The 11,084-nt window shown below is 40.1% G+C and overlaps 1 protein-coding gene across 1 annotated transcript; it reads left to right on the top strand.

Moving 5' to 3' along the window:
- Window positions 1-3,470, top strand: PDE338 (Nucleic acid-binding proteins superfamily). The gene is made up of 8 exons (XM_089621438.1): window positions 1-1,087; window positions 1,432-1,506; window positions 1,602-1,673; window positions 1,763-1,843; window positions 1,936-2,033; window positions 2,624-2,749; window positions 2,851-2,899; window positions 2,988-3,470. Exons 1-8 carry the CDS (start codon window positions 218-220, stop codon window positions 3,168-3,170), a joined length of 1,554 nt encoding a protein of 517 aa, XP_089477564.1. The 5' UTR covers window positions 1-217; the 3' UTR covers window positions 3,171-3,470.
- Window positions 3,471-11,084: the final 7,614 nt, after the last annotated feature.

Here is an 11,084-nt window from a genome sequence, read left to right as displayed (position 1 = left end):
TAACGGTGAGCTAAAAAACCCAGAGTATTTATTTATTTTTCTAAAGAGAATGAACGGATGAAATGAAAAGAGCAAAAACCCAGAATCCCGAATGTTTTTTGTTTGTGTGTTTCTAATCTAATAATTAAAAAAAAATTAAAAAAAAAAATCTCCGTCTTCGAATTGAAACAACACAGCTCTATTCATGAGGCGCTCAATAAGATAACGAAGAAGAAAAATGCAAACCCTCGTCCATCACTGTAAGTACAACCACTCATCGTCGCCTCTCAACAGCTTCGATTCTCTCCACCTCAGAACACTCGCAAAGTCCCAGTCTTTTTGCACCCAATTTCTCTGCTGTACCAGTAGGATCTCAATATTCTCCAAGAACAACCTCAAAGCCCTGAGAAGAAACGCGCACTTCAGCTTCTGCTCTAAGAACGACACTCTCGACGGTCTCTCGAGCGAAGTAGCGATCGAAGATGAAGACTCGTTGGCCAGAGAGAACTCCGAGCTCGGTCTGTTGGACAAGCCTTTTCCCATGCCCAGGGACGAAGCGGAAGAGCCCAGCTTGGAAGTGAGCGAAGAAGAGAGAGCCGAGTCGGTCAACGAGGACGAGGCTCTAGCGCCGTTTCTGAAGTTCTTCAACCAAACCGAAACCGACGAGGCTGCTTCCGAGAATGAGCCGAGCAGGGAAAGCGCTGTGTTGGAGTTGGAGTACGAGGTTGAAAACAGGGTCGGAGTAGAGTACTACGACCCGAAAGCCGGGGACTTCGCGGTGGGGGTCGTGGTTTCGGGGAACGAGAACAAGCTCGACGTGCACGTTGGGGCGGACTTGCTGGGCACGATGCTGAAGAAGGAGGTTTTGCCGTTGTACGGGAAGGAGATCGAGTTCTTGCGGCGCAAAGCGGGGGATTATTCCTCCTACGCTCCCGGGAGAATGGGAATCGTGGGGTACGGAGAAGAGCCCGAGCCGGTGGACGGGAGGCCCGTCGTGGAGCCCGGGACCGTTCTGTTCGTCGAAGTTCTCGGGAGGACTTTGAGTGGCCGTCCTTTGCTCTCGTGTCGAAGACTCTTTCGCCGCATCTCTTGGCATCGACTCAGGCAGGTTCTTTTCTTGCTTGCTTTTTTTTTTAATTAATTAATTTTTTTTTCGTGTTCATTGTGGTTTGGATAAGCGCTCCTAGTACATAATAGAATAAGATAAAAATTTGTAGTGGTCACTTTCAGTGCGAGAGCTACTGTAGATTTTGGTGACATCGAGTTGAGTACAATGAAAAAACCGGTGCCCAAAAATAATATTAAGAAACTAAGGTGAACGATAAATAGTTACTGGTTAGTCGGCGTGAAGTCTCTGTGTAAGACTCAACGTGTTGAACTTGTAGTGTATTATGGGTTGTGCTCGCTTGTGATTCAAGCTTTATGTTTGACACTTTTTTTTTTGTTGGGCAGATTCAACAACTTAATGAACCTATAGAGGTGAGAATTACGGAGTGGAATACCGGTGGTCTTCTCACAAGATTAGAGGTTTGTTTTTTTATTTTTATTTTAGTTCATAATGTGTTTGCATTTACATATTTGTATCGTCTCAGTCCGGGGCGTGATGGAATATGGTTTTGCAGGGCCTGCGAGCTTTCATTCCCAAAGCCGAACTGATGAAAAAAATCAACAACTTTAGCGAACTGAAGGAAAAGGTGAGTTTTGTGAATCTTCGGGCTTTGATCAGCGAAAAAGTAGTTCTGTTTTTCTTCGTGGGTAGTTTATTGGTTCTTTAACAATATAGGTGGGTTCTTCAATGAGAGTATTGATCACCCGGATCAACGACGAGAAGAACGATTTGATACTTAGCGAGAAGGAAGCTTGGGTTGGTTTTTTCTTCAATTTCTCAATTTGGAGAACTCTTTTTTCTTTTTTTGAAAAATCGTTTTTATTTTCTTGCTTATTTTATTTTTGCAGCAAATGACTAACCTTCGAGAAGGGGCGCTTATAGAAGGGTCCGTTAGGAAGGTTTTCCCATATGGAGTACAAATAAGGATAGGCGAAACTAATAGGAGGTAACAAACTCACCAGTGATACTTCAATTGAATTGCATTTAACTGCTTTGTCGGGTTTTCCTTTGGATTCTACTGAAAAAGGATGTAACTTACTAATGAAATATTACTACTGGTTCCAAAAAACTAAAATAATTATTATAGCGTACATTAGATGCTTCGCTCGTAAAAATAATTCAGATAAATAGATTGATTGATAACGGCTACTAGGCATTCTCTATCAGTTTATATAATGTAAAATTTTATTTTGTCCGAGACTAATTACGTAATTGGAACTTTTCTCTCATTGAATGTTGAGATTTGCGTCTTGGTAAAAATCACCTCACTATTGTGACTTTATGTATATCATGAAAATGGTCAAATCAATCATGTCGGTACCATAATCTTTCAACACTCAAGATCATGTTAGTTTCTCGAATTCTTTCAAGCGTGATGATCCTAGTAATCCGGCTTTAGGTGATCATGTTTTACCCCAACAAATACAGGATATTCTTATGAAGAATCTAAAGGAAACAGTCAAGGTCCTTTACAATAACATATTGTTGCTCTTACGGCTCATTATCTTCTCTGTTTTCTCTATTCTCTTTTCTCAGTGGGTTACTACATATCTCAAACATCACTAAAGGCAAAATCAGTTCAGTAAAGGATGTGTTTGCTGTTGGTGACGAGGTTAAAGTTCTTGTGGTGAAGTCTATGTTTCCAGACAAAATATCTCTCAGGTTATAATGAATCCGAGATTGAATATCTCTCGTCCGCTTTTTATTTATATTTATCATTTTTTTTCTCGTAATAATCGAGAATTAAATGGTTTTTCTTGCAGTATTGCAGACCTTGAAAGCGAGCCTGGACTTTTTGTATCGGATAAAGAGGTGCTGATCGTAAATTATTAGGTTTATACTGTTTTTATTTTGTTTCAGAGCTCACTCCTAAACTCTCTATCCCCATCTCTCTATTCAGAGAGTATTTTCAGAGGCTGAAATGATGGCAAAGAAGTTTAGGGAAAAGCTACCGGGTAATATGACCACTGAAAGGTCCAAATCTGGCCCAACAAGTGCACTCGCTTTTGAAAACGAAGACGAAATGTACGCAAATTGGAAGTGGTTTAAATTCGAAAGGGACGATACTCAAACCGAATCGTAAGTACGCTTGAAGAATCGTTTACATTCAAAAGAAGAAGAAGAATCGTCTTTCAGATCGATTTTTAATCTGAGTCTGAGACAACCGCTCGCTCGGGTCGGAAGTTCACGAAAAGGTCGGCTTCGGAATATAACAGAAGCATCACAACTATATCTTTTATAATTTATCTGATATTGAAATTTGGCAGTCTGGCCCTGAATGAGGCGGTCTTTTTTTTGTTAGTGAATGTATTAGTAGCGTATTTAAGATTAAAAAAAAATCTACTTTCATTCTTTAATTATTTTGAGCTATCATGTTTCCCGAGATTTTGTTAATCATTTTTTTTAGTATTTGCCTATGAATCTGTACAACTTATTTTGACCGTTTAGCTTACGAACTGCTACATGTTTGGCTAATTGAAATAGAAAATTATAACTAGTTAAGACACGAGAATAGTTGGAAATCTATTATAAGTTCCAAGATTTTTTAAAATAATCAATTCGTGATGTGACAATGAATCCAGATTTTATTTTGCTGATATTATCTCTATTAATTATTTAATCGAATTTGTTTTTAAAAAAATCCATCTGAATTGATATGTATTAATGATGGTATATTTCATTTATTTCCACATTTGCAAGAGACTTTTATTGATAATTATAAAAACATCCCAGATTTTTTAATTTTATTTTAATTTTATTTTGAGCATTAGAGATCATATTCGATCTACTTTATGAGGTTTGTTCATTTTACTGCAAATTCATTTGGCATTTGTCTTATTTCTTCTTCTTCTTTTATTTGAATTTCGGTTTCGTTATTGATTTTATCATTTATATGCAACACACGACATCAAATTCATTATTTTTGTAGGTTGTGTAAAATCGCCATAGTTCTTATTAAAGTTTGTACTATTCAAATTCTTTGCTATTGAGTAAATTACTTAATTTAACTATTACATTCCTTTATTAACGACTGTAGTTGTGTTCTTTTTGTTGAAATTTGTGAGCGTCAATGTCGAGGATAGAAATTGGCAGTGAGAACAAAGAAAGAAAGACCAATCACGCCGGTAACTCGATAACAAACTCGGTTTTTAAATAATAGCCAAAATTAAATTAAGTGCAGGCATGGGCACATGAGCGAGAAGGTGATGAAAATGCTGGTGAAAGACGATATGATTCTCGTACTGAAGTCTGTGGAACACCATACGTGCGATGGCTGCATCCTTGGAAAACAGAAGCGAGTGAATTTTATAAGTGCGAGCAGAGAGCTGAAGGCTGAGAAGCTTGAGCTCGTGCACACAGACGTATGGGGGTCAACTCCCACTCTTCTCTCGAAGGTTTCCGCTACTACGTGACTTTCATCGACGACTCCACGCGGAATGTATAGGTCATGTAGAATAAATCTGATGTGTTTACTACCTTCAAGAGATGGAAGGCCATGGTGGAGAATGAGACCAACAGAAAGATGAAGTGCTTAAGATCTGACAATGGCGGAGAGTACGTTGATAGTGACTTCAAGCAATATTACGTCGATAATGGGATCAAGATGGTGAAGACTATAATGGAGTAGCAGAGAGGATGAACATAACCTTGAACGAGAAAGCTCGAAGCATGCGTATACACGCTGGATTGCCCAAAACGTTTTGGGCAGACGCAATCAACACAGTATCATTTCTTATCTGATAGTGTTTGGTTGTTTGTCCTACGTTCATATTGATGATTATGTTATAAATAAACTGGATCCGAAATCTAAGAAGTGTTATTTTATTGGCTATGGTGACACGAAGCTTGGCTACTGTTTTTGGGATGGCGAAGGAAGTAATATCGCTCGGAGTATGAATTCGTCTTCAACGAGCAGACGATGTACAAAGACGAGCTCAAGGGGAGCTCGGAGAGCAAGGCTCCTAAGGGCGAGAAGTCAACGATTGACCTGAGAGACTTCTCGACGACGAAGTTGAACAAAGACGCTCCGACGGCCGAAGAGAGATCAGCCCGAGCTGAACGCGATTGTGAGGGCGAGGACGAGGCTGGTGAGAACACCGAGCTAGAGTTGAATCAGCGGACAATGGTCACTAAGCCGCGAAGATCTACTAAAGTCAGTAATCCAATGCACAGGTTCTCTTCGTCTCTCAACACAACATCCTCTTGACTGACAGAGGAGAGCCAGAGTGCTACGAAGAGGCAATACAAGTTGATGCCTCGACCAAGTTGGAGCTCGCCATGAAGGATGAGATGGATTCGTTGCTGACGAACGACACATGGGAGTTAGCCAAGCTTCCAAGAGGGAAGAATGTGACGAAAGTCAATGGTTCAAAGCAAAGTTGGTGGTGAAAGGCTTCTAACAAAAGGAGGGAATCGATTTCACGGAAATCTTCTCTTTCGTAGTCAAGCTCGTTATGATCAAAACTGTACTCGGGCTGGTGGCCAATGAGAATCTGCATCTCTAACAGATGGACGTGTAGACAGCTTTCCTTCACAGCGATCTCGACGAAGAGATCTACATGAGGCAACCCGAAGACTTCGAAGTGAAAGGCAAATAGGAGGCTTGTGTGCAAGCTCCAAAAGAGTGTCTACAGGCTGAAACAAGCCTCAAGACAATGGTGCAAGAAGTTAGACAACTTCATGAAGCGAGCTGAGTTAAGCAAATACGAGGCCGAACACTGTTACTACTTCAAGATACTTGAAGACTCCTATGTGACTCTTATTCTGTACGTCAACAACATGCTGATTGTAGGTGCCTACCTACATGAGATCGACGAGCTGAAGAAAAGACTGTCCAAAGAGTGCGCGATGAAGGATTTGGGAGCTGCGAAGCAAATCCTAGGGATGAGGATCAAGATGACCAGAGAGGGCATCGAGCTCTCACATGAGGAGTACGTTAGTAAGGTACTCAATCGCTTCAACATGGAGGAGGCGAGGTCGGCCAGCACACCTCTGGCTAGCCACTTCAAATTGTCCAAGGAGCAATCTTCGGTGATGGAGGACGAGTTGGAGTACATGGACACGATCTCTATGCTTCGGTCATCGAAATCTTGATGTACACAATGATGTGTACGAGGTTGGACATAGCTCATGCATTGGGAGTTGTGAGCAGGTTTATGAGTAACCCAGGAAGAGAGCGTTGTGTGGCTGTGAAGTGGATTCTCCGATACATGAAGGGCAACTCGAGCTCGGCGTTGATATTTCAAAAGTCCGAGCTGCGACTACAAGGCTACGTCGATGCTGACAATAGAAGCGACGTCGACAGCAGGAAGAGCACGTCCAGATACATCTACACGTTCGGAGAGACCGCTATATGCTAAGTGTCAAGGTTGCAGAAATTGTCTCCTTGTCGAACTGCGAGGTGGAGTACGTGGCCGTCGTCGAGGCCACGCAGGAGATGATATGGCTTAATACGTTTATGTTCAAGTTGGATCAATACCACGACGGGAGTGCACTATGCAATGATAGTCAGAGTGTCATTCAGTTGGCAAAGAACCCGGTGTATCATGCTTGGACAAAGCATATACAACTGCGATACCACTTCATCAGATCAACATTGGAAGATGGAGTGCTAGTGCTTGAGAAGATCGCAGGAAGTCAGACATGTTGATGAAATCAGTGCCATATGACAAACTGAAGTTGTACTCGAGTTCAGTTGGAGTCCTTGCTTGAGGATCGGAGTCGTCGCTGCAGATAGAAACATGTGATGAGATTAGTCTCCAAGTGAGAGATCGTTGATCTGTGGAACGTAATCGATCGGCTTGATGACTGAAGACTTTTCAACGATGATTTGTTGATCCCTAGTGTTTCCCTATATATACTATGTGCGCCGATTTTGATTGTAGAGCGCACGAGAGTTTATAAACACTACAACTATTTGTGTGTGTTATTGTTTTTCGTAATTTTTGTTTGATTTGTATTATGATTTTAAGTCAGGATTTAGAGAAAAATCTTAAACAAGTTTTTAATTGTATGTACTCATTTCATACAAACACAACGAACTCTAAAGTAGGAACACTAGGTTTTTCCGAGTCACGGATAAAATTGATAGATTATGCTTAGCCACTTATTAATATCCGGAAAAGAATGTACAAATTATATGTCAACTATATTATTGACAAAAAAGACTACCAACTTCTTGAGCAGAAAGCAGGATTCCCGTGAGATGTGTCAAGTGTTTATTTAGTTGTTTCTCCCCCTTCTACATAGTATTTTTAATAATAAATAATACGCATGGTGAACTTTAGGATCTTTTTTATGGCTAGATCAACTAGTCTAGTATGAATATTAATATGCATGTGCATTCGATTGTTCTTGGATATCATATTCTTATTTCCATATTCACAATTGTGAAAATGATAATGTTTAGTCTACGACGCCTCATGATTTTCAGGGAGTGTCTCTTTTTGTCTTCTTCATGCTTTCCACTACTTCTTGGAAATGAATACTTTTTTTATGGTAGGAAAATACAATCGTTTATTTTTTTTATTTTTTTATTTTTTTATTTATGATTTGTCTGAAAAATAAAAGTGAGGAATAGACTTATAGAGTATAGTCCAACTTGATGCAAAAAAGAAAATAAAAGACTATAGTCCAATGTAATAAGTTGAAATGTATGTAACGTAGTGATAGAGGGTCTGAAAAAATAGGGTTGGGGGCTCTATGAAATAAATGTAAAGACCACTAGTGGCCAAAAGATCATTGCCAGTTTATTACTATTTATTTATGATAAGATTGGTAGTTTATAATGTTTGTTCTTTCTTGAGATATAAATTCTCTTTAAATACATGGTTTCCCTAATTTAATGATGTTTCTTGACTAAATATTTGGAATCTATATGTAGTGGTTTTTGTTCCGTTACTTTTCTCTTTTTTTTTTTTGTCATGAGTGTGTCCACAACATATTCTCCAAAAAAAAAAAAAAAAAAACAGAACTATGATTATACAAAATTAATACTATTTTTAATTCTAAAAAAAAGGTTTAATACTATTTTTAAATCTTATACAAAATTCTACTAATTATCATAGACTTCAAACACAAACAATGAGTTGGGTCATGAGCATCACCTCAAGCTCCTAGTCCTACCACAAATAGGTATGAATAATGTTGATTAACACAATTATGTCTAGAAGAGTTGTACTCTCTTTTCCTTTCCTAAAAAAAGAGATTAGAATAATTAGTCTTCTAATAACGCACTGATAACTCAATGAACAACAAGGTCTCATCATTACACAAATCCTTTGTCCGATTTCTTGGTTTCTTTGTGCAAAGGAAAGCTAATACTTCGAATGGTTATATTGAGAGAAATGATTTTTCCTTAGAGAAGAGAAATTTTATTGATATACAACACAGTTAAAATAATAAAGGATTGAAAATTTGAAACAATTCAATAATAGTTTATTGGGGTAGCCACTAATTATTTTTTTTACCAAATAGTTATACTTTAATACTCGATTTAGCTATTTTTCAAAAAAAAAAAAATACTCGATTTAGTATTTTCTTAATGGAAGATTACAAAAATATTAATTTCTGTTTTTTATTGAATATATAATTAATCAGCCAAAATTAGGAACAAAAGTCAGTGCCTAGTTTTCCAAACCAGTATGTTACCTATAATTAGATTATACTTGTACTTCTTCTTCATCTCTAGTTTAATTTTATTATTCTTAGTTGATTTTATCCTAGTGATTGGCCCATCAGACTCTCAGCGGAGACCGTACCCCCTATATTATTTATTTGTTTCCCTTATTATGACTATTAAGTCATATATATATCAAGAACCCTTCTTCTATCCATATCTCATTAAGATGTGGCTATGTATGAAATTCAAGAATGATTTAATTTATTCAGATCTACTATAAATATTACTATATGTATGTACAAATATAATTCTTTTAGTTCTTGATCTCATATGTAATAACCAAATCCCCAATATCATCAAACAAAACTAAATCTACACACAAAACATTAATGAATGAAATTTTTTGCTTGCCTAACAAATCATGTATCTTCCACGTAGCCATCATCATTGACATAAATTTTTAAAAAAATCAATGCATGCATGTTAATCTTACGTCAAATTTAAGTAATAATTTAGAAAATCACAGTTATATATTAATCTGCAGATTCTACCTTGTAATATACGTGTTACACGCACATTGCATTAATTACTGTTTAGCATTTTGTCAATCATATGTAGATCTAGAAAGATGATGAGTTCTATTTATGTAACTATTCGTTGACCTTGTTCGTATAGCTAGGTACACAAAATAAAAAATTTAGATTAGGGGACTATTTATGTAACTATTCGTTGACCTTCGTATAACTATTCACTCCGGGCTGGTACTGGCTTGTGCCTGTTAAGGTACATAATATCCAAAATAAATTTATTGGAATTATGTGTCGTACCCCAAGTGTGACTCACATGTATTGTGCTCTGTTACTTAGATAACAATATCTAAATATTAGTCTTAATTAAAAAAAAAAAAATTAGTCATTTTACCAGGAGAAAAGCCATTAGATTTTCCTTGCACACTACTACAAATGTTAGATTCCACAACGGATATTCCACAACGAAACGCTGTCCCGTTGTGGAATCATGACGTTTCCACAACGGGACAAGAGTCCCGTTGTGGAATCTTGATGTTTCCACAACGGGACAACTGTCCCGTTGTGGAATCTTGATGATTCCACAACGGGACAGTTGTCCCGTTGTGGAATTAAAAAAAATTAAGGTTTAAACAACGGGATGATGACCCGTTGTTGAATCTCGCCGCGGCCAAGGCATACACTCGCCGCGGCCAAACTCTTCCACAACGGTATAGTGTACCGTTGTGGGAGAACTGTAAAACCAAACATTTCGCCGCGGCGAGCTTAAGCCTTGGCCGCGGCGAAATGTTTCCACAACGGTACAATAACCCGTTGTGGAAACATTTGGCCGTGGCCACGTATATAGTTGGCCGCGGCGAAATGTCGCAGACTGGAACTTAAAAACTTCCCTCTCGATTTTTTTTTCAAAAATTTCAGAAATTTCATTCTCTTCTTCTTCTTCTTCTTCTCTCTCTCTCTCTCTTCCCGACCCAACCCCAATATCTCTCTCTCTTCTTCTCCGCCTCTCCTTCTTCCAAACCCACCAAGCACACTCTTCACAAACCCACCAAACACACTCTTCGCCCGGAGCTCACCTCGCCGAGGACGTCTCGCCCAGTGCTCGCTCCCTCGAGAAGATCTCGCCTGGAGCTCGTCCGGTCGAGGAGATCTCGCCCGGCGCTCGCTCCCTCGAGGGGATCTCGTCCGGAGCTTGTCCAGCCGAGGAGTTCTCGCCCGGAGCCCGATCGGTCGAGGGGACCTCGCCCGGAACTCGCGCAGTCTGGGCCGCCTCACCCGGGACTCGCGCAGTCGAGGTCACCTCGGCCGGAGATCGCGCAGTCGGGGCTGCCCCGCCTGGAGATCGCGATCTGGAGCCCGCCTTTCCCAGAGATCGCCTCGCCTCGCCCAGAGCTTGCCTCGGCTGAGAGCCCATCGCCCGGCGCCGACTCTCCAGGGCCCAGGGCCCCTCCCCACGGCGAAGCCTTCCCGAGCGACGCGCCATGCTCGCGAGGGGCCTCCTCAAGACGCGCCTCGTCCAGCGCCGGATCCCCATGGCATGTGGCGTCCTCGGCCGGTGCTGTCCCCCTGACTGGCGCACCTTGGCCGCCCTCGCTCGACAGCCACGCCTCCACCAGTCCAAGGTCGCCACCGGTAACATTGGCCGTCACTCCCCCGGAGAAATACAGTTCCATTGTCGGGAGAGATTGAGGGTTGGGAGGAGACAAATAAAATTGGTCCCAAAGCAAGTCCAAATTCTCATGGGAGTCGTGGAAATAGTTTGAATTGAAATTGAATTTCGGTTTGAGTTTGTATTGGAATTGGTTTGAATTGAGAATATGTTTAATTTTGTTTTTTCATAGATTATATC

The sequence above is a fragment of the Urtica dioica genome, chromosome 7 (genome assembly GCF_054948205.1).
Source record: "Urtica dioica subsp. dioica isolate 48M chromosome 7, U.dioica_male_clone48M_v1_H2, whole genome shotgun sequence".
NCBI lineage: Eukaryota > Viridiplantae > Streptophyta > Magnoliopsida > Rosales > Urticaceae > Urtica > Urtica dioica.
Note: the sequence above shows the minus strand (reverse complement) of the source record. Positions and strands in the feature narration are given on the sequence as shown.

Excerpts from the sequence above, each read along its gene's own strand:
- PDE338 (XM_089621438.1), top strand. The coding sequence starts at position 218 with ATGCAAACCCTCGTCCATCACTGTAAGTACAACCACTCATCGTCGCCT. Across the intron at positions 1,674-1,762 it reads TTAGCGAACTGAAGGAAAAG|GTGGGTTCTTCAATGAGAGT; the intron begins GTGAGTTTTGTG and ends TTAACAATATAG. Across the intron at positions 1,844-1,935 it reads TTAGCGAGAAGGAAGCTTGG|CAAATGACTAACCTTCGAGA; the intron begins GTTGGTTTTTTC and ends TTATTTTTGCAG.